Genomic DNA, 27829 nt, shown 5'->3' with positions numbered 1-27829 from the left:
AGAAACGTTGCTCTGGTGAGCTGAAGGACAGTAGCTATTATCTTCAACTGATTTAATACTGATTTACAGGATGCAAGAAAAAATAGGTCCCAAGAGAAGCCTTTTAGGACTACGAGGAGGGCAAAGACCTTCTCCCCCTCCTTCTGACCACTATCCCTTCCTTCACACACGCGCACACACCAGCATCCTTAGTCCGGGATTTACCTTTGCAGTGCTGTGTATAAAGATTGTGTTCAAAGGCATCCCAGAGCTCCGTGCCCTCGACCACTTCTCAGAAGGTTAGAAACCACCAGCCTGATTCCTTAGTTCTGTTGTCATTGCCAGAAGACATAGGGAGCCTGGACGTTAAGACAGTAGCAGTCTTCACGTTATTTTAACCGCTTATAATTCTATAGTATGTTTGCTTTTTTGGACTGAAATGTAACAGCTGTGCTCTTTAAGTGCAAATACCTCGGCGGGGGGAGAAAAAAGTTAATAGACTTAATGCAGCCTGTTTGAGAATGAAGAAATACATTTCCTGTTGTGATCAAATACGCTTGTGAGCAGTGGAACTTACAAGGACAAGTTTCCAGTAGCTTTATGTCTCACACTCAAAACACTTTGTGCCTGATAGGGTACAAGCTCTGATCAAAGCTTTTCTTGTGGCGGAAAGACTTGTAACATTTCTCTCGTCTCTGAATTCTTCAGTATGCAGCAACAAAGCTGAGTTCCTGTTGCTGTCTTCCCCTTAAGGGACTAGCAAATTTGAATCTCCCTCTCCACCTCATTGCCCATGTTCCCAAACTCATGTCAACATACTATTCCTGAGACCTCCAACTGTCTTTTAGGTTTGGTTAAAACTGTCATGCAGTCTCGGTCGTTTTTTTGCTCCTGTTTTGATAGCAGCAGCAGCACAGCATTGTGCTTTTCAGTTTGCCCAAGCAGGCAATGTGAGACTGAGCCGTGTAAGATATCTCTATTAGACACACCAGAGGCAAACGAGGCCTGTGGCATCCTGGAGTGACCAGACAATCAGTTCCAAATTGGTTATGGTTTTCCTGCTCTTGTGTTCTTTTTCAGTGAGGATCTGAATTACCAACTCTTGCAAGTTGTTACCACAGTTCTCTGCTTCCTCCTCGCCCCAGGTCAACTGCACAGCAGGGTACTACAAGCCTACTTAATTTATGCTGACATCTTAATTCCTACTGGCCAACACGCATGCTGTTTCCTCATACAATCGTCCAAAATACTGAGCAATTTTTTTATTTGTACCACGCTATGCAGTTCACATGACGCTGCGGTCAGTAGATCCTGTGACTGGCGAATTCAATTTATGAAGTAGGACAACAGCAGTCCTGTAACTAGAGATTCCTGTGTCAGGTTTGGGAAGATTCACCTATGTGCCCTTGCCCAGCAGCAAAGGCATTGCAAGGTGTGGAAGGCAGAGCCCCAGCCAACGCTAGAGTCTGAGCCTTCATTGTTAGGAGAAAAGGAAGAGGGGGAAAAAGTAACTCTAGATCTTGGGCAGGGGATAAGAGGGGATTAGTTCAAGACTAAGTAACAGGAATTCTGTTTATGCACATCTGTTTATGCATCTCCTATTGTTCTTGCTTGCTCACCACGCTGACAGGGGCCAGAGCCACCGGTCCATCTGCACCTGCCTGAACCTTCTGGCTGGTTCCAGCCCAAAGCTGTGATTCCCAGATCAGGAATCCTGAATCTGCCTCAGTTCAACGTCCATCTAACTCTGGATTACATGGTATAATCATGATTGGTTTGGGACAGCACCTACAGAACATTTCCAGGGTGCTCTCTACCCGAAGAGCATTGTAAGATGATTCAGGTATCTCTCAGTGTAGGCTGATGGCTCACATGGGGCTTTTTTCTGGCTGGAGAATGCAAATCAGTTCTATCACCATCCCATTGTTACATGCTCAGATTTGCATTCAGATGTCTAATGCCTGGGGCTGAAGATTTTGCTGAACGCCTTACCTGCATTCATAAGGAACAAGAGGGTTCTGATGCAAGCAGGCTGCACACAGCTTATCTGTATTTTGAGAGAACCGACCAGCACATGAAGACCGTACATTCATCTTTCACAGCAGGATCCACTAGCTACAAAGGTGCTGCGGGTAGTGCTGGACTCCCATTAACACAGGCAATGTCAAATTCTACCCCTTTGAGAAAAAAAAAAAAAAGCAAACAGCATTATAAATGTGTTTCCAGTAGCATAGTAGTCTATGGTCCAGTCATCCTGCACATTTTTAAAGCTTCATTTCCTATTTCTTTTGGTGGGGTTTTTTTCCCAGTGCTTTTTTTCCCCCACCTCAATGCCATGACAGACCCATATAAGCCACCTGGAAAACGTGGCCAGAATTAAAAGTAATATTCCCTGGTACATAGAGTGAAATGAAATGACTCCAGTTTAAGTGTTATTGAAAGCATCGGGCAGAGAAAACTCTTTGTTCCTTCTAACTTTGATTATTTCTAAAGCTCTAGCTTTAGGAAGCAACAATAAAAGAATACATAAGTGTATGTCAGTAATACATCAGTGGTGTCTTCTTAAAAGGACTCTCGTGTGGAAATGTTGAGTAACATTTTGTGTGGGCAAAACCTTTAAGTGTAAATGGAAGCCACCGACCTGCAGAGTCCCAAGTTTTACAGCATAAAGAAATTGCTTAAATTGTCCTTTACAGATGCAGTTCAAAGCCTAGTGAGAGAAGTGACAGAAAGTAGCTGATGCATCAGCTTAGACAACTAAATTTTAAAATAATTCTACTCCAATACTGCTGGAAAAAATAAACTCTCTACATCACTTTTATGCCTCATCAAGGTACCCTATTCATCTGGCCACATACAAACAATTACAACGTCATACACAGAAACTGGTAGGTGGAAAAGATTTTTCCAGCACTGACTGACATCTGATCATTAAAACGTAGCAGTCACGAGGCATGCACTTGAAAACCCCTAAAATTCTGCTTGAACTGACTTCTTTATTCATCCAGGGGGAACACAGTAACTGTGACCCCTGGTGGCTGAAAATGGAAAAAAAAGTTAAAATATCATTTATAAACTTTGCAAGGGCTTTAGCTTCATGAAATTGTATTCATACTGCAATATTAAAAAACTGTATATATCTAAATATTGGTTTGCTGTAAGGACTTTTTCGTGTTCTAAATACTCTGACAATCATTTTGCATAATTATAGAAGTTTATATAGCGAGGTTTCTGTATCAAAAGCCAAATCATTTGCTGGATAACAGTAACAACTTTATGTCATTATTTCTGTTACTGTTTCCATTACAGTAACATCTCAAATCCCCAAATACCTACTGCTTTACCAAGCTACTGCCAGGAGTGGAAGCGTGTATAGGAACTCTCTCAGTTAATGGTATCTCCTACCAGAGACCCCAAATCCCCTATTGCAATAAAAAGCACATATATGACAAATCAGTGATAAAACGTGGCAGAAAAAAATCATTCTTTGTCATAACAAAAGACAAATGAAAACCTGCATAAGCGAGCAATGTGTGATTTCTGGCTAACATAACTGGATTATGTATTTCTAGCCAAAACATTCCATAACTTCACCTGTAAATCGCAGAACTATCAATCACATTTCTTCTATCAAAAGATAGAAGTTTGCTTGCACAAGCTCATTTCATTATCACAATCAGCTTATTGTCATACGAAGGTGAGCTCTAGGCATTTTCCCTGGCCTGGGGACACATCTGAGGGACATAACTTAGTGCTGGCTCAGGCACATCTCCCACAGACACTGAGGGACGCTCAAGACGTCCTAATTCAGGTGGGCACAACAGCAACACGAGGCCCAGTTTGTGTGTCCCCACTAGGGCAGCACTCACCCGTCGGCGGTGGCAGGACCCCCACAGCTCTACAGCACTGTCCCAAGGTTTGCGGGATGAGAGCTCTTGGAGAAGAAACCGCGGGAAGGCATCAGAGGGTACGCAGCACTACAGCCACTGACTGCGTTCCCTCTCAGCATCAGGTGAAATAACTCATGTGAAAGAAGGACTTGGATCCCAGGTGCTGCCCGTAGGGCGGGCGGGCGGCCAGGTTTAGAGCTTTACTCCTCAGGTGAGAAGGTTTTGTGTGGTGGGAGGGGCAGTGACTGAGGGGCAGCTCAATGTGATTCAGCTGAGAGAATCTGTGTGACAGTAGTACTCGCTCGCTTCTTGGGGTTAAGGGTGTAAGGTACTCGCGTGGTGGGAGTCACGGGAATATACGGAGTGGACGAGAATATGAGCTCCTTTCGCTTTACAAAAATATCCCACTTCTTTGGAAAACAAACAGTGTTTCTCAGGGGCGCAAGTGGTTGCGAATCCCTCAGAGGGAGAGGACCCAGACAGAAGTTGCACACAAATGCATTTTATTGCTCTCTACAAAGACAGAGACGCATACACAGTATGCAGGTAAGCCATAGGGCTGTCCCAGGTGTGGGAGATACATTATCCACCATGAATTAAATCACTTAATACAGACAAAAATCATTATTATAATGAAAATGCTAGGAAAAGCATAGCTTACACCCAAAATGTATAACATTGACCAATTAAGCCTTTTACCTACTACCTTTTCTTTAACATAAAGCAGTAACATACTCTTTTTCTAAATTGAAAAAAGCAGCAAAATAGTAGAAATATTCCACATAGTTTCCTAGCTTCTGTTGATCTGCCACACTTTATGTACTAGGACTATGGAAGGGTCACTGGGGGAAAATCCAAAGCAAAACAGAAACCATCTTTGATGCTGTACAAGTGAAAAGCAAACAGAGGGAAACTGATTTTAATCAAGTGTGCATGAACCAACCAGAGAGTAGTAAATTTATCCTCTGGAGTGACTGAGCAAACAAGCGTCGCGAGTCAAGCCAGAGCAAAGCTGATGGCTCTTACAAGCAATATTAGATAAATCTCTCCTACAGCAATTCTTGTCCGTCACAACTGTAACATTTACAAAAAGACCCTCCTTCATTTTGAAGACACTCGCCCCTGACGGGGCAGCGTGCTGTGGGCTGTCGTCACCAGCCTCTGCACAGCATCAGTACCACTCCACAGAATGCCTGCACTTTTGCCAAAGGATCCCATAAAAGTCAAAAGTATGCCATTCTTTGCACACATAAATAAAATACATGGGGAAATAACATTCCCTACAGAAGAGAGGACCGGAGCTGGACTGTCAGATGCAGTCAGATCCTTCCTCTGGACTGGCAAAGGGCCGCGACGTGAGGACTCCCCTGACTACCAGGGCCTCCAGAGCGTACCAGCATCTTTCGGAGACACTTGCTTCAGGGTGCTGGGGTTCCCAGGGGAAAAGGCGACCTCCGTAGCAGCTGACTGGCTCTTCTGGAAGTGGCTTAAAAGTTTGGTCTGTGTCTCAGTTCGTACTTTATGAAGAGAGAGGAAATGGAAAGCTTCTTGCAAACACCTAGAATAGCCCTCTCTGAAGTCAAATTGAGAGCTTTTATGGAAGGATCCTGCAGCTAGAAAAGAAAAGAGGGAGGGGGAAGAAAGAATAGTTTAGATCAATCGTTTATGGCTAGAGATTCATAAAACTGTTGCAGATTTGCAGTAAGCTAGAGCCTGAAACAAAATTCAGTACTCACTCTTCATCTGCAGCTGGCTCTGCTGTTTCAGGTAGCTGACGGTCATCTCCAGGATGTCGGCTTTCTCCAGCTTGGAGTTGGGCTGGTGTCTCTGAAACTCCTTCTCCAGGAGCAGTTTCAGCTGCTCGATGCTGCTGTTAATCCGGTCACGGCGCATCTTCTCCACCACCGGCTTCCTCAGCTGTAAAAAGCAAAGGAAAAGAGACCTGTTATTAGGAGGATCTTCTCTCTGCCATTGCACAGGGCTGTCTGTTGCCCATCACTGTTCCTAAACCATGTGGGCCAGTTTCCCAGCTGCTCTGAGAACAGCCGAGAGCGTGGCTCGAAGCTGCCTTGCTGTGCCTGGACTTACTTTGTTTTTCTCCTTTGGCGTCAGCAGGTTGTCGGGCTCCATGAACACAGTGCTGGGAGCCATCTGTCCTGAGAGAGGAAGGAAGGTCTCGGAGTGGAAGTCCAGGAGAAGCGTGTTGCTGGAAGCTGCCTCTGCCCGATATTTATACTGTGCAACCTCCCTGAGAGTCTGTGGGTCTCCAGCTTGGTGGAGTTTCCCACACTCCGGAGCCAATCAGGGAGATAGGCAGCACAAAAGGAGAAGCATCTATTCTTGCATGCTCCATTGCCGGTGAATAGGCTGGGGATAATGACCTTCTCCCAGATGAGCAGGTGGGGAGTGTGTGGTACGTGAAAGGCTGGGATCAGAATTACGCGTCAGAAGCTGGGAAAGAGCTGGCCTTCAATGGGAAAAGGCTGCTGACTAATGCCACAGATCAATAGCATTCCAGGCGCAGTCTTGGGTTCACATGTGTGGAGGAAGGAGCAGGTCAGCTGCCGATGGCGCGAAACACAGCGCTGCGTGGGGCTGCGCTCCTCTCCAGGGACGCAGGGAGGCACACGCTGCAGCGTGCACAAATGCACAGGCACACACGAGCCATTTCTGGCTGCCTGAGGTAAAGAGCAGGATTTCTTTATATCCACTCACCTTGTTTTCTTAGTAAGCCAGAGCTAGTTTTTCTCCCTCAGGTGACTGTGACACAAGTTTTGCCCATGTGAAACAGAAAACAGTTTTTCCAGTTTGGCTTACTGCAAATAAATACATTTAATCGTATGTACACACAGTTATTGAAAACATTTACTGTTTTGATCTTCATTCTCTTCCTTGATATCTTATGCACCTCTTTAGAACGTTCTATGTCACACTATGTCACAATCACTTTATGTTTCTGTTTTCAAATATCTACAAGATAAATCCGCAAGGAGAAGGATCTCGGAGTGTTTTGGGATCAGTTCAGACTCACATGCTGCTTTCTCACTTTCTCCCCAAAACATGTTTTACTCTAATTATTTTCATTTAATCTAGGCACAAAGGAAAACTGAGTGCAGAAGAAATTCACATAGCCCATAAAATTATTAGAAATCGAATTTCTGGTTCCTCATTCTCCACTGGGGCAGTTTCTATATTGAGATGCACAGCCTTTGCCCAGGAGATGCCTGCAGCTGGAAGGGTTAACAGCCTTGTTATTTGTATCCCATAAACACACAGCCAGAGATTCAGGTTGGAAAACTTGAACCGCATCTGCCTCCATTTATCCTGCCTTCTGCCCATGCAAGTACTGCTTGCCTTTACGATCGCTAACCTCACAGGAGCAGCTGAAGAAGGAAATGGCAGCAGAGTGTTTTCTGCATCCTCTGGATGGGCACCCTGGATGGGGTGGAGCAAGGCTGACAGCAACGGTGCCCTCTTATACCCCGAGAAGAGCGAAGCAGGCCGGCAGCAGCATTAACCACGCGTCTAGAACCACGCGTTCTGGTCCCAGATTTACTCCAAGTGAGCTACGTGACCCGATCAGTTCAACACACTTCTCTGGGAGCATCAGTATCTCCCTCTATAAGATTCAACACAGGAATAATAATAATAATAATAATCAGATTAATCACTGTCAAATAATGTTAGGGCTTATGTTTGGGAATCTCTTACTGAAAAAGAAAAGGTAGTAAGTAAATACTGTTTGCGTTCACGTGTGTTCATGTCTATGTTAATATATATGTATGTGGTCAGCATGTCTTTTACTGTGAATACAGATACACGCGAACACATTTCTCTCTCACTCTGCAACTCATTATTCGTAAGACCAGGTAAGGCTTAAATGACCTCTTCCAGGATCTGCCCTTCCATCCCCATTGTACTGCTCTTGAATAGGCTCCCTTCTTTTCGTACAGAGCAGCAGCTGTTGAGCTCTGAGTCTTTTATGTCAAGTTGTGGGAAAGCTTTTGTGACACCATTTCACATGTTCCCTTCAAAGCTTGTGGATTATCTTTGAGCCCATGTAATGCCACCTCTGAAACCAGTCTTTTGCTCTGTGCATCGCTCTTGGGGAGATTCTCTGAAACAGAAGCTCCTGAGTAGAAACTCATTTCTTGAGCTCATTAATCAAATGCATGAAGAAGAAACGTGCCAGTCCCATGATAGGCAGGGTCCACTAGCAGTTTTGCTAGATGGACAGTTTCTGTTTTCCAGATTAACTTGCTAATAAGCAGCTATAAGAACAGCAATAATTTCCCCTTCCAGCAGAGTCACACAAAACGGGCACTCCAGTTTTAGTCCAACAAAGCTGTTTCAAGCGTCAGATGCCTTCCCTGATGTTACCCCCAGTACACAAGGAGAAACAAGCCTACTTCTCAGAAATCTGTGCATTATTGCATCCCTGCATCATAGGACTTTATTTCGGGGAAGGACAAATGAACTTTCCGTGATAAAACTGCAGCAGAGCAGATGTGTGACTCGAGTCACTTGGGCTGCCTTTGGCTTCCTTCTGCCATGCTGGCAGACTCTGGCTGTGTCCGGGTTTGCCCAGTGGTTCTGAAGACGTGAGGGAGAGAGGCAGGAGCCCAGAGCGGCTGTCGCTGGCTGCAGCCCCTCGGCCCATCCAGACCAGGCATCGCCACCCCCGTGTCTCCCACTGCTGATTCCAACTGGGACCTCCACAGCAGGATCTTACACATGGATCTCTCATTTCTTCACTCAGCACCCAGGGGATTACGAAGTTAACTCCACGGGAACAGTCATGCTAGCCTGAACCACCTTACTCTCCTTGGTCTTGGTAGAAATTTTGCTTAATTCACTGTTACAACATTTAGCTCAAGTTAAAACAAAATGAAAACTGCTACCTCTTTTCTTGCTCCAAGAAAGTAAATTCCATATACCTTCTTGAAGGAATGAACTGTAGGGGATAAAAATGCCTACTTGCTATTTTTCCAGGCTCCTACGCATTGAGTCCTGTTCCATGTCTGTTTACAGTGTCAGCTTGTGGACCTGTTTTTCTCCTGCTGTTTAGTAATTACATGGTCAGTATTGTCAGTGTAACCCAAGCCTTCAGCCTTGGTGAAGGCAGAGCATGCTCCGTGACCCACTCTGCGTGGATATGACAACCCCCTTGACGCCTGTACCCTCAGTTTAGCTCCTGCTGGCTTGAGAGCAATGTGAGCTCAGGTCCCTTACAAAAAAAAACAGAAAACCAAAACTCCAAAAAAACCTGCAAAGGCAGTAACAGGTTTCCTAGCAGGGATTCCAGAACAGCTCTGCTGCCCCATATTTGGCCAGTCCAAAGCCCAATGGAAAGGAGCAGGAGACAGTTGGGCCAACCCTTCGCCTGGTGGCCCTGTGGTAGTGCTTGGGCACTTGGCACAATCAGGAGGTCCGCACTCAAAACTTCTCCGTTCGGATACAAACTGACCTAAAGGCTGCTACTGAACAGGCTGAATGCTCAATAATCTTCTGTGGCCACCAGAAATTCACTAAGCTATAGAGGCTGGAGGCCCCACGTATTTAGAACATGTGTGGTAATAAAAATTACAATATTCAATGTATGTGAGGTGAATGTAGCAAAATCTCCCCCAGATGGTAAAACCACTGAGGTTCCTACTTCCTCACTCTGTGTCACACATGAATTTTAAAGCATCTAAAATAGAAACATGTATTTAAAATAGCTTTTTATTTTCTCTTTGGTTTCACAGTCTGTGAGGGGAAAAAATAGCCAATTACCAACCATCTTGGAAGAATTATTCAAATTAGATGCTCAGTTACCCAAAATAGATGCTGTGCTTCTGCTTCGGTTGGAAATCCTAAAGAAAAATGATTAAAAAAATCCCTCCCTGTTATAGAGTTAGCAGAGCCAGTGGACTTTACACTAAGGATAATGAATTCTGAATTACACACCTTCTGCTATGGTTCCAAACATCCACAATATTGCACAGAAACCTTATGAGGATCCCAAGGTACTGGATCTGGATAACATGTTTGAAATACAGCACTAGCAACAGGCTGCCCCCAGAATCTCTGCCAGATGTTCGCTCTTTAGGAAGACTTAGAGATGCTGCTCCTTTCCCAAGTCTTGAGAGCCGGTCGTTGCTCCCGTTGCCTCTCCCCTGCGATGTGCTGCCCAGATGGCCTTTTGGGAGCAGGGTTTCCCACTGAACACAATGCCGAGGCAAGCACCGTTGCTAATGTGGTTTGTAGTCAGGCACACTTCCTTTGTGACGGGGATTGAATATAGTTAAGAAATGGTGTGGGAAACTCAGAGGTACACAAACTTCCACAGCCTTATGTTAGTAAGTCATTCAGAAAGCTAAAACGCTTGGGAGCAGGGGCAGAGCAATGCTTCTGAATAGAGAACGGGAAAGGTAGCAAAATGGAGGAGACTCAATTAGCTCCCTCCAGGGGAAAAATAAAATGGGTCCAATCGTAAAGACCTTACCTGGATCCTCACTGAAGTCAACAGAAACTTTGGACTCCGTGAAGGGTGAAGCAGACTGCTAGATCTGGCCTGCAGCTTTTGCACCTCCAGAGCTATTTCCTGATGCCCAGTAAACTGGTGTAAATACAAATTACTTCTACACCAACAGTGGAATTTATCAAAATCCTAATCAGCAAAATTTGAGCCTGAATTGTCACCTGCCCAAATGCCAATACCAGAATCTGGTCTATTGTTTCCCGTTTCTTTCATCCAAGCAACACAGAGTAGTTTAGAAGTATTAATGAAGAGAAAAGCGTCCCCATAGTATTACTAGTATAAAATCTGATCTAATTTTCTTAAAGGCCAAGCCCAGTTCCTATAGATCTATGTATATCATACAAAAGTATCACAATATCCTCATGGGCCACAGGATTTGTCTTTTTCCCTTAGCACTTGCGGCGGGGTGCTCTCCCCTTTTCCCCCCGCCCTGGCTCCTGCTCAAGCCGTGGCCGTCAGCGGGAGTTGTGATGAGTTGCATTTGAACTGTGGGAGATGGCTGGCAACGTAACCAAAACCCTGTCTGGAGTGGGAACCTGGGTATCTTGTTCCCATGAGAATATGACTATAGGTCAATCATCTTACTCCATAAACAGTGGACAGCCCAAGAGCCCTTTGAGCTCTCCTGCACGGCAGCGGGCTGCACAACAGGACCTCCCCTTGAGTGGGGACGCTCGCTTAAGGTTCTTCTCCTCAAGGCTGAGAGATTCCTTGCCGCAACAGATTCTCAGTAAGTGACTAATAGCATGCTAAACTTTGAAATCTTAGCTAAGTGATATAAGGATTGATTGCGCTTATATAATTCTTCAGACATAAACCGTTGACCAAGTCTGGGACTAGGATTGGATCCAGCTGCACCCCGACTCCTCTCTGAGACGGAGTTTAGAAAGCCAGGGGGTCCTTTCTGAACCTCGGGACTCAACGGGAGGGTCTCCCTGAGAGCTTGTCTGACCCTGGCCTCTATGCAGTAAATAATCAAGTGTGCCCTGGCATCGAATCTCCTAAAACGCTATCGCATTCACTACTAACTTTGTTAAATCACTGTTTTATGTTAATAAACATTTCACTACTCTCTTACAAGTGAAGTTATTCACTCTGCCCGCAACAGCACTGTGCAGCAAAGAGGTGCAAAAATCCCATTGCAGAACTGCAGTGACAGCTGTGAAGGGGACCTGCATTGGCATTTCCAAGTTTGCTCGAGGAAAGTATGCCAACGGACATGCGGAGCTACGGAATCAGTGCCCTGCTGTACCATTATGGGAGATGTGCTGCAATGGTCGGCCTTGTATTTGGGCAGGCCAGCCTTTGATATAAAGAATAGCAAAAGAGAAGTACTGAGCAACCTGGGGTATGGGCAGCCTGACTGTCCTGTGACAGCCGGTAGTGGAGTCTCTTGGTCTCTGCCAGTGACTCCATGGGCAGCCCTAGCAAAAACCCACATTATTCTGGGCAAAGTTAGACCAAGGCAATGCCTCACCTACAGCAGAGGATCTCCAAGCTGGCAGGAGGAAATCAGTCCTGTATTTAAACCCCATATTTAAGTTACAGCAAACAGCAATTCAGATTAGCATGCCACGGCAATTAGGGATTGGAAGACCTTCTGTATCTGTTTGCAACAGTTTGCGCGAGCTTATGAGCAGCTTGACTAATATCAAGGGTCTGTGTTTCCCTGAACATACACAAATCTGGGGAATTAAAGAGGCGAACAGAGTATGTCGCTCAGAAGTCTTAGTATGAGCCGAAACCACCTCTGCCACCTTCAGTGGGACAATTTTCTTTGGCCTTACTGGTGGGTGAGCAAGATTCTGCTCCTGCAGCTCCTTTCCCTGCCATTTCCTCCAACCCTCCCTTCGCTCTGCTGCTCGGCAGCCCCCTGTTTGAGTCTGGCACAATTTCTGTTTGTCTGCGTAGCTTCCTTCACTTTTTCCCTTTTACTCGGGGGTCATTTTCCCTTCATGAAGTTTTTATAATCTGGTTTTTCGTTCTGTCACTCTTTTCCCTTCTGTCTGTCACAGGCAGATGTGGCTTGAGGATGGGAGTGTCTTACAGCCCCACGGACTGTGTGAGTTTGGAGTTCTTTCCAGTTTCCCACACTGCTCTCCTATTCACTGCATTCAGGCGGAGGATAAAGGAAGTGTGCCATGCTACAAGCTGAATTAGAAATGGTGTTTGACTTCCCTTTGTACTTCACAGAAACCTTGCTTTGGGTAGACCATCTGCATAGCACTCACTGTGGAGAAAACCATTGATCAAGGCCTGTCAGCCCAGCTGGGGGAACTTGGGAAAGTAATTCCTTGTGCCACTTCAGTTCTTTAGGGCTTAACATCTGGCTGGAGGGGGAGGCGACAGTTGATGGTTTAACAGTCTTGCTTCCTTTCAAGTTTGGGATGCTGTTTTGATCCCCGATAAGCCTTTCTGAAATCCTGATTTTAATAACATGGAAAGCATCCAGAAGACTAGGAATAATGCACTGGCTTTGCATTTTCAAAGTGCTTTACAAATACCAGCTAATGAATTCTCAGCAACCTCCTCTGTGAGATAAGGATGTATTATTAGCAATGTTTTACAAAGGAAGAAAAATGAGGCAGACAGCAGAAACCCAAAATTTCAATATTTCAAATAGCCTACTGGTTGAAGTGCTTCTATTGCCAAGTGGCTATTTCAGACATCTGGTTGGCAAAGATGCTCAGCACCCACTTTTGGTTTAATTAGCTTCGGCATCGCTGAAAAGGGGGCAACTCCCTAGCTTGTGGGAGAATTTGGATTACTGGCCTGGACCACACTCGCAGTCAGGCACCACCTAGATAAGCAGATGCAAAAGTTCTCCTTTGTACGCAAGTTCAGCAGTGGTTTTTGAAAATGTTGTTTAGTACAATTTGTTCAAGCCCATGAAATAGCTGAAAAGGAAGATGCACTTAAATCCTCGATCAGGAAATACTTAATGATCTATTCAATAGAAATTGACTTGAGGTCTCTAGAAAGTAAACTAAGTTTTTATTTGTTTATTCATGCTCCTGAAGACCTACCAAGACCTGTCTTAAGCTACAGCTGTCCTTAGTCCTTGTGCAGATCTGTCTGTCAGAGCCATCTCATTGTGACCAGGTGCCTCCCAGCGGTTACGGTTATTCTGGGCTTGCAGCGAGCAGAGGATGCAGCGGGCCCTGAATTACACCAGCTCTCAGAGTCTGTAAGGGAAGTTCAGGCCCTAGACGCTTGGCCTGGATAAAACCAGTGACTTAGAAATGAGAAAGGAGACATACTGCTTTAGTTAACAAGTCTGCTGCTATCTGCAGCTACAGTGTTGTGTGCTGATCACTGGTCGTACGCAAAAGGTGTCTGCAGAGTCTCCCGACGGCAGCTCCTGGGGACATCGTGCCGGATTCCTAGTACCTAGTGCTGCAGATGACTGCTGGGCATGGTTTGTGCTACCAGCTACACTGGAGATGTTCTGGGGGTCCTGGTCCTATTCTTAACCCTCTCTAGACTGTTTTCTTTCGAGTCTATGGGGAGAATCAGCTTCAGCATACAAACTTGTTCCCAAGGCAGGGAACAATCAAATGAGGCTCAGGGGACGCCAGGGGAGTCTGTGACTCTTATCTCCCCTCTCCAGCACTGCCCTAGCTAGGGTTGAGCGGTTAAATATGTGACACATGCAGATAGGATTAATTGCTGCTCAGAAGGGGCGAGGTGACTGCCCTCCTATCTGGCATGAACACACCGTTCCCATCTTGTCAATGACAGCAAGACCTCAGGAACCACACGCCCAATTCTCAACCTGCTCCTCTGAAATATTCTCTCTACAGGATGCCTTCTCCTTGCCAAAATGCTGGGCAGCACTATTTGGAAAGTCTTGTGATTTTTATCCCAAGACTCAATAATACTTATGGCCTTCAGTAAGACTTCACATCCAAGCCTTACGATTCAATAAAGAGAGAAAATTAATGATATTGATCCAAACAAAGTCCAAATGCTCAATAATCAAAAAGCAAGTAAAAAAAAAAAAAATCCATCAAAATACTTCTACTAGAAACATCAAAATGTTTTTGTTAAATCCCTATGACTTTCAGCCCATTTCTGGGTTTCTTGAGGTCCAAATTTTGACATTAGAAAGTTTGGCAGTAGTGCCAGATCCTCAGAGATGCTGAGCCCATTGTCAGAACTGAATACCACTGTCTTCCAAAAAAACCCACCCAAAACAATGAAGGAAGTGCCTGAACTCAGCAGCTTCTGAGTTTGTTCCCTCCACTCCATTGTTAGTGACAGGCTGTTCTCCTTCCTTGGCCAGAGCCAAGCAGGGACTGACTGATGGGGTCTCCTTTTCCAGAGGACTTCTGGGGAGCGTGTGCTCCCACCGAAGTCAGCAGCATCTGGGGTGCTTTAGAGCAAAACTCAAAACCCACTGGTAGCACGCGTGAGCACGCTGCTGGGTCTCAGCCCCGTCGCAGAGCTGGGGAACAGCTACGTTATTGAGATGGTAACAAACTTCTCACTGACCGACCTAACTATAGAGCAAGGTGTAGCTGAGTCCCCTGGTAAAAGCAGAAGGACAGGATATATTCTGTGGTTGTTTTATATGGCTTTATGAAGGAGGAGGGTGGTAAACACATAACATGGTGGCTCCCGCAAAGCCTGCTCCCAGGGCAATGTGTTCCTTTGAGACATAATTGATTCCTGCCATCAGGCACCAGCCTGCTCTCCCCCAGGGTCAGCGCTTTCCCACATCCAGCCCCATTATCCCACAGACCATGCCTTTTGTACAACACACTCCAGCTATTCATGTGCAAAGCAGCTGTAATCCCCAGACCTTTCAGAGTCAATATACCAGGAAATAATAAATCCCTCTTGTGCACTCTTGAATATGCTGAGAGGTGACTTGTGGGAATTTCAGCTGGGCAGAAAAATAATAAATTCTCCTTAATTTTTAATTATTGGTAATACGCACTGTAGAAAGACTATACCATTGGTGCATGACTATTTCAGGGTCACCCACACAAGCAACTATAGAAATTGCTCTTGCCTCCAACAACCCTGAAAATGCAGATCAAATTGTCTCATATGTTTCTTAATGATCAAAGTCCACTTTCCCTCACCTATGCACCTGGGAATGGCAGCATATTAAGCATTCTGGATCTAAAGAAGAACCAATTAAAAAGGGTTAAACCTGCAAAGAATGTACTTTACAGTAATAAAAGACCCCTTTTTGCCAGGGTTGTAATGTCTAAAGGAGGCAAAATAATGCCCTGCTAATGACATTTAATGGAATATTTTATACAATAGGTCTAATAACAACATAACCTTTTCCCCTGAAAGAGGCAGGTTTCCCTCCACTTCCACTCTGTTAGTTCAGACAGCAGAATTATGCCTGGCTTGTGAGAGCGGAAGAAGTCAATCCTGAACAGCAAGTTTTGCAGGATAATTTCTTTATATATTACCTCCTATCCTAAGCCATTTTTAAAGCTATTTACTGTGTAGTATGTCATATCACTGAAACACCCTGAGCAGAACACAGTAGGCAGGGTTAGGTGCACCTGGAGGGCTGGGAGAAGGGATCTTCATCTGTGACACCGAAGCAAGCAGCAGCTGATAAGTTAAAAACTGTCAAAGGATCGTTAGGGTTCACCTCAAATAGACAGCACCCTGTCTTTTCAAACCTTATCCAAGAAACCTACACAGAATGAGTCATAAGAGTATGAGGATGATGAAGGGATTTGTGGTGCTAAAATCCAGGAATCTTAAACATTAGGACACATCCACCCAGCAATAGTAAGGAATGAGTGTGGCACAACATACAGACCAATAGTTTCATCGAGCATTTAAACATAATTTCCATGCAGATGTGTCAGAACAGGTCTACCTGGGACCCTGCTAGGTGTTCTTATTGCTACTGTCCTGCCCCTACCCCCCACCGCAGACACAGGCACTGCTCCTGATTCCAACCCATTTCCCAGAAGAGCAAACTGAGGCACGGTGAAGCCAACGGGCAGCCCCCCGGGACAGCCAGCGCTGCCCTGAGCAGGTATTCCTGCTGGCCACCCCCCTGTGGGAACCAGGGTCTCTATCCCCTTGCCCCATGTTGCCCCTTTCTCCTGGTAAACACAGATCTCTGCGAAACCCCTGCCTGCATGGTGAAACATGCGCTTTTCAGCCTTACTCGGTGAAAAAGCCATGTGAGTTCATCGTGCCTTGACAGAAGTGCAGGCTCCACAAAGGAGTTATTAGCGCCAGGCTGTGTGGGTTTGAATTTCTCTGCGTTTCCCATACTTTTCCCCTATTGATAACATTTCTTGTTGGGACAATAGAAGTGTGCCTTGCAACTACTCACGACATTAGTGACGGTGCTTGAGTCTGAATGATTTAAAGGGAAAGAATCCAACTCCCAAAAGACCATCTGGCTATCAGTTATAATACAGCCATAAAGGTCAGGGCTGCTTCTCAGGAGTTGGGAAAAAGATGTTTTTTGACACTGAAGAGTCTCTTCAACCAGCTTGGTACATGCCTACCTGTCAGCTCCTAGCTTCAAGGCCTGCCACTATTGCTCCCTTGCTAGGAAAGGGATAACACAGGACACCAGCTTTTGGAGGAAGGCCAGCCAAAGGATACAGGAAAAAGGATACCACCTTATTAGAGCTGCCAAAAGCTAGGGCATGGTCTCTGAGGTGTATCTTATTTTGTATCATAATCCTTTGACTGCTTCAAAGTGTTCATGAGATGTCTTGTCTCCTGGCTTTCCCACAACGCAGGGAATAAAGGGCTCCAAGGACAACATCTGCCCTTCACAAAGAGCTAAGCCCATTCAGCCCATACAATGAAACCCACGAAGCTGGCTATTTCAGCGACACCTCCCTCCTTCCTGACAACTGCCCGTTAAACTCAGGCTTCACTTCAGCATTTCCAAGTAAGAAATTGTCTTTGGCTTTCTTACCTCACTGCACACTTCCCTCCACCGTTTCCATTTCCAGGTTCTCAGCCACGCTCCCGTGCACAAGGAGGGCGCTGGGAAAGACCAGCACACCTCTGCCCCGGCACTGCAGACTATAGACCCTCAGAGGGCAGGACGCGGCACAGCCTTTCTCACGTAGGTTCTGGGTTATTTTCGGTGCTGCCCCAAGGACCGCGTTCAGGACGAGATTCTTCTTGTAAGACAAAACCAGAACTGACCTAAAGTGACAACACAGCTTCATTCTTTTTCTTGCCTTTACCACAAAAGCATGTTTGCTTAATTTTTATTGAAATTTTCATGCCAATACAAGCAAGCACCACTATCCCCATTTTGCAGATAAGAAAATGGAGTGGGGATGACATGCTAAATGTTACACAGAGAGGCAGTTACGTGGTCTCTGAGATCTCATGTTCTGCAAAGTGAGGCAGGTCCAGCCTGCAACGGGGCAGTGTGATGCTCTGGTCAGATGAGAAGAGAGCGCACCAGAGATCTCAGACAAGAAGCAGAACTGACCTCCTTGCTGGGGTCCGAAGATGGGCCCCAGCTACTAAATCCCATTCACAATCTGCCTCTGACTTCCCAAGGCGTAGGGCTTCTGGGTTGACTCTGATGCTGTTCTTTAGCCCATCTTAACCATCATTCAAGTAAACATCTGTATGAAAGAGAGCGCAGAAAAGGGAAAAGAAAGAGCCACAGGGGTGGGTGACTAGGCATGGGCCTGGTTCTGCTGGGAGGAGTGTGGCTGTCCTTAATGAAGGCAACGGGAACACTGGTGCAACACGCTCGCAGACCTCGGTGTGTGAAGAGAGAAACAGAGGTTACCATTTCCATTTGCCTCCCGTTCCCTATTTATTCACTCTGTCTGTCCACATCCCACCATCCTGATGGTAGATTCTCCACAGCATTTAGAAATACCATGCAAACAAACCTGTCATTTCACACTGACAGCACTTTGGCTCACCCATTAAAAGTGCAATGACTGTATGGACAAGCGGAAATACACCCGCTCTGGCAAACCACACCTGGGAGGCTGGCTGCAAAGTGCCCTCTCTAGAAGGAGCAGAGAGAAGTCCTCGCTGCTGTTGATTTTGACCCTAACAGTGCTCCCCTCCTTCTTTTCCCACCTTCCCCCAAAAGCGTGCCTCCTCCATGCCACAAATATGAGTGGCACATGCAGGGCCTCGGGAACGCAACTGATCCCAGACAACCAGCTGGAGGGTCAGTGTTTTCCCAGATCCCTGGGCAGCCCTGAAGGGCCACGCTGCACACTCCACCAGTCAGCATGGGCAGAAGGTTATTCTCTCCGGGGCATTTGCAATCAATGTACCATGCACTAATAGATGCTTCCTCTATTGTTCTGCTGCGTGCCTGGATTGGCTGAACGGCTGTGGGAAACACCAGCCATCCCCAGACTCACGTATCTGCTGGAGCTCCCTGATGTATAAATAGAGGCAGTCGGTACGTGCCAAAGCATAGTCTTACGCCCAGCACAGCAGCCCGAGGTGCGGGTCCGTGCCCAGGACTGAGAGCACTAAGAATGGCTCCCAGTAACACTCTCATGATGCACATGGAGGAGAAACTGCTGCCAAAAGAAAAGAACAAAGTAAGTAGAGCCCTTGACAGGATTGGAAAGGCTGGTCTGCGCTCTATGCAATGGGCTGCCTCAATCAAATAAATGCTACATGGGAAAAGATAAGGAGGGAGAAAGTGGTCTGGGGGAAGGCAAATGGGTTAGAGAGGTAAAGGAGACTATATAGATTTTTTAAAAATTAAATTAAGCAGGGAACAGATCGGCAGCATCACAAAGCTCTCCTACCAAAAGAAAGCATCTTTGAACATGTGTGCATCAGGGCATCACAAGGGGAAATGAGAAATCCTTAACGATCTGCTCCACCTCTCTTACAGCTGAGGAAGCCAGTGGTGGAGAAAATGCGCCGTGACCGGATTAACAGCAGCATCGAGCAGCTGAAACTGCTCCTGGAGAAGGAGTTTCAGAGACACCAGCCCAACTCCAAGCTGGAGAAAGCCGACATCCTGGAAGTGGCTGTCAGCTACCTGAAGCAGCAGAGCCAGCTGCAGCACCAAAGTGAGTGCAGAGCATGTGTTGCAACCACTTGAAGTCTGCTCCCACCGGCCTTTGCCCTCCCGGGTAGCCCCGGCCCCTGAGGCATGCGAGGCCTGTAACACGCCAGGGCTAGGCACACGAGCAAGGCTCGTGGACTCAGGCTCTTGAAAGAAAATCGGTGCATGAATCCCATGATCTTAACCCACTGCATTTGCTTCTTTCTTTCTTTTCCAGCATTCATTCACAAGAACCTAGAGCAGGACTTTAACAGCGGGTACCTGCGGTGCCTCAAGGAAGCGATGCATTTTCTGTCCTACTATGAACCCAAGAAGGAAACCCAGGTGCAGCTAATCAAGCATTTCTGCAAAGCCCAGATGGGTGCAGATGTCCTGTACGCTCCTGCTCTGCGTAGTCCACCTCTGTCACCCTGTCTGTTTGCCAGAAAGCAACCTGCCCAGAAGACTGTGGCTGCTGCTCCTACCATCTGGAGACCCTGGTAGACCTGCGGAACTTTGCTTTATTCCCATGTTTTGCTACAAAAACTAGAGGGACCTGTGATTTAATAGTTCCTCTTTAAAGTAGGAAACATTGCTTTCCAAAGGTGGGAGGGGGGCGGTTATTGTTTTTCTGTCACAAGAAATGAGGGTCGTTGAGTAGTTTCCCTTCATAATGAAGGAATGTGTTTGTATCTTGCAGCAAATTTGCTGCTTTTATTGGTGGCTCCTGGCCAAAGAGAGGACCAAGTTCTGCGGTGATTTAGAGAGCCAAATGCTGTTCAGTTCCCATCACGCTTTTGCTTGGCAAGGCTGTTGAGCCTGTGGCTGTCGGTGGAAATCTTTCTGCTAACTGCCTGGGTCACCGGTTCAAGTGCTCCATTATCTCTAGATAATGCATTGACCTTCCTAAAGAAGGAGCACTTTGAAGAACGTATTGTGTATCATAAAGAGAGTATTGAGCCTTTACCTTTTGAGTGAAAGTTGTTATTAAGAAATGCTGATTCTTCTGAAGTTCCTATGCTATTTTTAGTACACCTTCTTACAGAGAGTTAGGATGACAACAGATAGCTCTAGGGAGAATTCTCTTAATGTCAGTATGTGCTACTCTCAGTTGAGGGATAATTGATGCCTTTTGTAAAGGAAACGCCTGTGATGCCTTAAGGAAAAGGGAGAGGAAGGGAGGCAATAAGTACTTTATAATCATTCACTGAAGGTGCTAAAGGGCTTAAAAAGCTTTTATAAAGTTGTGATGTATTCATCCTGTGTGATGTTCAACTTTGGTGTGTTCACTGTACAATACAATAAAAATTGTTTTAGTCATTATTCCTTTGGTTTGAAATGAGTAAAATGGCTGATACTCCTGGACGAAGTGGTGCATTAGAGTCCTTCTGCAGTGGGGAAACTATCGGGAGACGTCGTATTTCTGAGCCCTTCATTCCAGTATAGTCTATATTCGTGAAATGCATTTGGCAAAACAGGATTTCAGATCCTGCAAAGAAGCAAACTCTGGAAAAGTTATCACAAATTAAAATGGAGGTGAAACTGAAGTTAGATACCGAGAGGTGGAGACACAGATACTTAACAGCAACCTATTCAGACTTCAGCAAATCACTAATTTCACAGCCAGTTTATTTCCCCTCATTCCCCAAATAATTTACCCACCAACCTGAGTTCAGTCTTATGCTTTCTGTCCATTTAGGAGATAGCAACATGCAAAACTCTTAATAACTTCGGGACCTGATTCCCCTTGGGACTCTTATGCTCCTCTTTGAAACTACCTACAATGGGCTGAACTAGTTTTTGTTGTCTTTTAATTTTAACACTTTCTGTTACCTGAACACAAATTCTGTTAGGCAATAACAGAATTCTTTCCTTTACTGAAGTGAAATCTGCCCGTATATGGCTAAAAGTATACCTAATTTGATAGCAGAGATTGAAAAAGCATTCCCTCTCCTAAATTATTTCCCCATTTTATTCCTTTTACACCTAAGGGTCCAAAACACGCCATGAATAGGGCAACACTCCAACTGGCTTTAGAGGTTTTTTTTCTATCCAGCCTGTTGCAGAGATGATCTCTCTGCCAAGTATCTTTTAAATGATCCTCCCTTGATTTTTTCACCCCATTTCAATTCAGAAAACAAATCTAGCATATCCTCTTACACGGAGGTTTACGACAGCCTGCCTACCTGGCTTGCACCAACTGGGTGACCCAAAGCGAGCAGCCTGGGCTTCCCGCGGCGGCAGGGAGAAGCACTGCAGCATCCCTGCCCAGTGTCGGCTCAAGCCCTGTTCGACTTCTGCAATTCTCTATGACCAGGCAACGGGATTCCTGTCTCCTGGGGATTAAGTCAGCTGCGCTCTGGCGATGTGAGGAGGATTAGGACCTGTTGTAAAGCATGTGCTTGTCCTTCTCCCACACAGCTACACAAAGACAGAATGGATGAGGTGAACAAGCAAAAAGGAATTCAGAAGGTATTTGGGGAAGCAGGAAGAAAAGCACGAGAAGGGGATTCTAAAGCCACCCATGAGCACCTTAAATGCCAACAATCTCTCCAAAACACAGCACTTTCCCCAATAACATTCACTCACTTTTCCTTAGGAGAGTTCCCATTCATGGCTGTGGGGACTATTCACCTTTTATTTGCCCTTCTCTTCAAAGTAAAATAAATCTGCACGAACAATCAGTTCACAAAACTATGATCTAACCACAGTAACACATTGATTTGGATATATGACAGGGAACCCTCTCATTCTTCCACAGACACAGTAACAGCATGAAATACCATCGCTCAACAATTTCAGCTCTCCTGGGAGAAATGCCCTTGAAAAACTTCATTTCTAGCATATGCTTTTCTCCTTAAACAAAAGGAAACCTAGAATATCTGATCTTTTCAAATGGCTGCTTAGTTAAGCAAACTCAGATCTGCTCGGCTGACAGATCAAACCGCATTCCAACACTGCTAGCTCTACCTGACCCGTGCTCACTTGGTTTGGGATGAACCCCTTTGTTAGACACATGGAAAGGACCAAAAAGGCAGGCAGCCAGGTCAAGAACATATTGCTCTACCTCATCAAGGTTGCACGGATCATTTTGGTTAGTATTTTACCCTGAACGCATGAGCTGGTTGAGTGCTCTTCATTTGTCTGCCAATGCAGACAAGGTGGGGTTTTGGTACAGTTCTGAAATTCAGCAGGGGCTGACACCAAAGCTGCAGATAGATTTGCTCTCCTAATGAACGACTAAATCATTCAGAAGAGATATTTTTAGATTTTGTGGTTGCTTAGTGATCTTGAAAAAGTCACTTCACCTTGCTGTGCTCAACTTGTCTTTGTCAATTAGTACAAGCTTCTGAATCCCAGCAAAACTCAAGCTGTTCAACCACGCCCGGGCATTTTTAAATCAAGCCTAATTAAGGCAGTTTGCGGAGAGGAAGCTTGGGGGAGTTCAGACTCAGTCGAAATGCAATGTGTCCCAAAGCACGCCGCAACCTGACTGTGCACCACAGAGACTGGGAAGGGAGCCACATGCAGCACAGAGAAACCTGCTATTATGTGGACATAATGTGGACAGGTATCTTCTGCAGCTCGTGTGCTACCACCCAAGCAAACCACGCTGTGAATGTGGTTTGCAGCTTGTGTAAAATTGACAGCATAAACAAGAAAGAGAAAAGGAAACGAAAGAGCTGCACAAATTGAAGACTGTTGGATTTGAACCGTTGCTCTAGGTCTAGGCTAACCCAGGAACAGGCCGTAGAAATGACAACTGTGCAAAACTTGTGTGAGATCGCAGTCAGACGCCTCAGCCCAGAACTCCTGCCACCCATATCGGCATAAATCTGGAGAGACACAGCTACTGTCATTCAAACCACAAGGGCTGATTCTCATTTACACGGAGGCCACATTGCATTACTCCGGCTGTACCGGGGGAGTGGATCATGCTCAGCTGTTGGTGCCTGAGATTCAGACCTACTGTTTGCAGAGCAGTGGAAGGGAGTGAAGCAGTAAGCGCCTCCTTTCTGGGCAAGGGGAAGAAACCAAACGCCACCAGAAAGCCTCCATTTGCCGCAGGGGGTCAGATCCATGGCTGGTGCAAGTGCACCACTTCTGTTTTTCGCTAGCCAAAGACTTGCCCCTCTGGGCTTTCGTTTACCAATTACTCGAGAGCTAAAAGCCAGACCTCCGGTTTCACCAGTCCTAGCACAGCAAAGGTTATGTTTACAATTTATTAGTTATTATCACTTATAATAATTGAACGAAAAGCTGCTTATTGCTCCTCTATCCCCTGGGGTGACTCTCCCCTGCTCCAACACATTCCCACCCTTAGGGAAAATGTTGTTTATTATGCTGATCCCACAGCCCAGGAATAGTCTCCTGACAAAGCCCCTATTAACCTCAGAGTGTGGGCCTGAGTTTCTCAGAGTTTCCCACACTTTCTTCCCTATTTATGACATTCAAAGGGACCACAAAGGAAGCGTGCCTCACAACAGCCCACATTAGTGACGCTTTTTGGCTCTGCATTGTGATGACCAGCAATTCCTGTCCCGATAGACCATCTGGAGAGCTATTTTCCCAAGGAGCACATTGATCGATCAGTATTATGCCAGAGCCCTTTTAAAACTTGGGAACGTTATGCTCTTTGACACTAAATAGGTGTCTTGAGAGGCGTTGTCAGAAAGATTTTAAACCATTTAAGGAAGGCACAGAAAAAATAAAAATCGTAATTATTTCTTTAAAAACACCATCAATAGCATTTGTAAGACAGGCTGACATGAATGTAGGAAATAGTCTAAAATAAAAATGCTCTATAAGTGATATAGAAAGGAAAGCTTTAAGCCATCAAGTTGTGTGCTCTAAGTACAGCCCCAGACATACAGGAGCCCTGCTTTTTAGATTTGCATAACACAGACAATAAAATTGTGGCTTTCTGTACTCTTCTCTGATAGCCCACCTTCCTCCAGACCTGTTGCTGCATTGCAATACCCTGGGTTCCGCTCCATGGAAAGCTCAGTATCAGACAGGCTAAGAAAGCTGCCAATTGGTATTAGAAATAGTAGCAGCTTTTGTGAAAACAGCATGTGCACTAAGTCTGCACCTGGGCTGAAATCACCGCCTGCAAACCAGAAGCAGAAAGCCCCATGGCCCAGTACGAATTTCCTGGGCCAGTGGTTCTCCAGCTGTTTTCATTTATGGACTATAAGGAACAAAAGCCTAGTGATGATAGTCTTGGGGTTGGTTGATTACCTTTCCTGCATCCTCAACTCAAAGCAACCTATGGCGCATGGATTGCACACCATAGCTCAGGGTCAGATGGTGAGCATCTACGGTTGGAGATGATTAACATGGTGGTTCTTGCCTTAGGAAAGGCTAGGACTCCTGCCTGACACTCAAGGTCTGTAAGCACAGACATCGACAATTGCTTCCCGCTTTCTATTTCCCTTACACTTTCTGGTATCTATACCAAGGGAGAGTGGAGACATCTCCCTCTTTTCAAGTGTGATTTTGAAGACTGCATCTTCATGGTACAACTCATGAGTGTGCTATGATTTACAGAGGAACAAGGCCACTAAGAAAGCAGGTCTCTTTGCCCACAGCATAGCTGTCATCTCTCAAGAGCGGGTCCAGATTTCACACCATCCTCCAAAGAAAGAAATTATTGTGTCACGTTATTTAGTCAACGCCACATGTTTGGCAATTTGGGGTATTTGTTTCTTTTAATCCTTCATTCCAAAAACAGGGAAACCCCTGCTTCTAGGCCTCGGACAATCAATCTTTTATCCCAGCTCTGCAGCAACAGTCAGAGGCAGGCACAAACTCCTCCCACGGATATGAAGGATAGTAACAAGGATTTGGATCACAAGCGTGTTTCAGTGGGACAGACTGTTGCGCTTACAGCTGAATTTTAAAAGAGCCCAAACTAGTTACAGACTTTTAACAAAGAGCAACCAGACCGCCTACAGCACAGGATTCTTTTTTTCTTACTGAAATCCTTGCAGAAAGTTCATACTGCACCCAGTTCCATAACGAATATATTCTAGGGACAGCCTTTAGTCTAGAAAACTTATCATTGTGAAACATCAGTTGGGAGGTATCGTTGCCATTAACTTTTCAGGCCTTAATAATCAAACCAAAGTGGGGTGGGGGGGGTGATATATTTGTTTCTTTCATCCATCAACAGTATGCAGAGGGTAGGTGAAGGAGGCAAGGGGGGAACTGAAGATTTGCTATCTTTTCAACCGACAGAGAGAGGGTGAGAGAAGTGGGAGTTTGTGAGCCCGGAGGGCTGTTGTTCTGCATGCTCGCTGCGAGGCAGCGTGCCTGGTTCACCATTCACATCAGATGGTGTGGGTCCACAGCTCCGAGGATTTCCCACATCGCCCCATTCACAGTGTTAAACTGTCAACAAAAGAAGCGTGCCTCTGTGGGTCCTGAGAAGAAAGCCAACGCCTGCTGCACCATCTGCCCAGCACTTAAAGGAAGGGATAATGCTTTAATCAGTGGGAGTTGGTTTAGCCCTTTGGAGTCCGGGGGCATTGTGCTGGGGATAGGATGGCATTATTTAAAAACACTCATTTCATATTTCCAGAACTGAAAATTGGGTCAAAGCTTCCCTGCCATCTCACTGTGCCTGCTGCTGCTGCAAACATATTCCTCCCCATACGGTGTGTGGCAGGACCTGCTGTCCATTCCATCCCCTGTGACCCCCGAGAGAGATGCACAAAGCCCTCTGCTCGACTTCAGGCTCCAATAATGGCACAAGGACATGCAGCCAGGGCAACCCCAAGTAATACTGCTGACTACAAGCTGACAAAATAATTCAGACAACTGATTCTGAATACTCCCTGTTCAATTATAGGTTTTTGACAACCATTAAAAATTAGAATTGTTACACCATCAGTGATCCATCTAAATGTAAAATCTCTCTGGGCTGGAAAGGGAGGAGGGGAGAACGGCTGACCTATGAAAGTCACAGCCATGAGAAGCCAGGAAGTTAAAAGGGGCTTTGTAAGCTCAGGTTAATAACTAGTTACAGGATCATCCTTTGCAGGATCATATCCTTTTATGCAACAACCCTGTGTGTGCTGGAACACGTTGCTATCTATGTACTCACAGACACAGGTTTCGGCCGTGGCTTACTGAGAGGGGACGCTGAGGGCAGGTGAGACAGGCTGACTGCAGTTGGTAGTCAAATGAAAGGTTTGCTTTCTGGTTTTGAAAGGCAGACACAGGAAGTAGGTGGAGTTTTCATGAATATTGTTGTGGTAAGAAACAGGTATTCAAAAAATAACACACCCAACGTGCTAGCCTACTAGCAACAATCTAGGTTTACTTCTTGTTCTAGCCTCTGACCATGGAACGTGCATTAAGGAAAAATAATTATGCCCATGCATAACTCTCCTTAAACGCATAGAGCTCCACATGCTACAGCTGAAACAGATGTAACATAAAGCATAACTGGGAATTTGTCAATACGAGGCCTCACGTGCCTGAGTGACAAATCTTGGAATGTATTGGATTGTGCTTTGGGGAGCAGTGGACCTGAGTAGGCAACCTAGAATAGCCTGAAAAAAATATCTCCAACAGGCAGCTTTAATCCTAGATTCTATCTGGTCCTTTCCACTTCGTTACTTGTGTTCATGTCACATACACTGAGAACGCCCGAGATTTAGCAGTCACAGGATATCCTAGCACCTGTATTTACATTCTGCAAGTGGGATAATACAAGCACAGTAATAGACAAGAATTGATTTCTCACTGCATCTCACTTGTCTGTAAAGGGAAAATATATTTAGGCACTTTATGTGGAGCCTCAGGACCAAGGAAACAGTGAGGCATTTGCAAAGTGGCATGAAATTAAATAGGACATGTTTGGGAAAGGCATCATAATCATTACATGTCACGGGTTGCCATAGGAAAGCCCAAATTACCCAAACAAAAGCAAGGAAGAGCTCTGAATATAACTTACAGAGGGACTTTAAGTATTTAAACAATGAAGAGGAAAATATTTCAAGCTCAGTGCAAATTGTTTTAAAGGTTCTTCCATCGATTTTAGTCTTTAGTTGCCTGAAAATTATCTGGTACTGTATTCATCTAAGCATGGTTTAATGTCAAAGAAAGGTTTTAGTCCCTCTAATTCTGCATCTTTTCCTTTTCAACCTCTCTTTTGGTTGTGGGCACAGAACATTATCTCTTCCTGGGATCAGTCTTCTGTGCTTAATTTCACCACAGCCTGGGAAAAGGCAGCACATTGAGATGTTGACGTTCCCAACATCAGGCAGAAGTTTGATTATAATGATGGCAAACGCTTTCCCACGTTCTTACCCCAGTGCCGTAATGCCAAGCTCTATTGTGTCACACACTCCCCAGTCCACCTGCTCCTTTGGGAGCAGGGTATTATCCCCAGGCAATTCACAGTCAATTTGCCATGCTGTAATAGAT

At 45.5% G+C, this 27829-nt stretch overlaps 2 protein-coding genes across 3 annotated transcripts in view; one reads left to right on the top strand and one right to left on the bottom strand.

Annotated features, from left to right (window-relative positions):
- Nucleotides 1–4351: 4351 nt before the first annotated feature.
- LOC141751917 (transcription factor HES-5-like) overlaps nt 4352–27829 on the bottom strand; it is a 26197-nt gene continuing 2719 nt past the window's right edge. The window contains exons 3-6 of one of the 2 annotated variants that reach the window (XM_074609547.1): nt 17315–17550; nt 5958–6685; nt 5606–5786; nt 4352–5482 (exon numbers count right to left, since the gene is read on the bottom strand). In XM_074609547.1, the coding sequence (XP_074465648.1) occupies nt 5241–5482; nt 5606–5786; nt 5958–6020 (486 nt within the window). In that variant the 5' untranslated portion in view covers nt 6021–6685; nt 17315–17550 and the 3' untranslated portion in view covers nt 4352–5240. Of the gene's footprint in view, nt 5483–5605; nt 5787–5957; nt 7375–17314; nt 17551–27829 lie in introns of those variants that run through there. The other variant, XM_074609548.1, reaches the window with a different exon arrangement.
- On the top strand, nt 18855–19897 carry LOC141751919 (transcription factor HES-5-like). The gene is made up of 3 exons (XM_074609550.1): nt 18855–18935; nt 19238–19418; nt 19632–19897. Exons 1-3 carry the CDS (start codon nt 18870–18872, stop codon nt 19895–19897), a joined length of 513 nt encoding a protein of 170 aa, XP_074465651.1. The 5' UTR covers nt 18855–18869.

Source organism: Larus michahellis, chromosome 16 (assembly GCF_964199755.1).
Source record: "Larus michahellis chromosome 16, bLarMic1.1, whole genome shotgun sequence".
NCBI lineage: Eukaryota > Metazoa > Chordata > Aves > Charadriiformes > Laridae > Larus > Larus michahellis.
The sequence above is the reverse complement of the archived record's forward strand: the minus strand, read 5'-3'. Positions and strand labels throughout refer to the sequence as shown.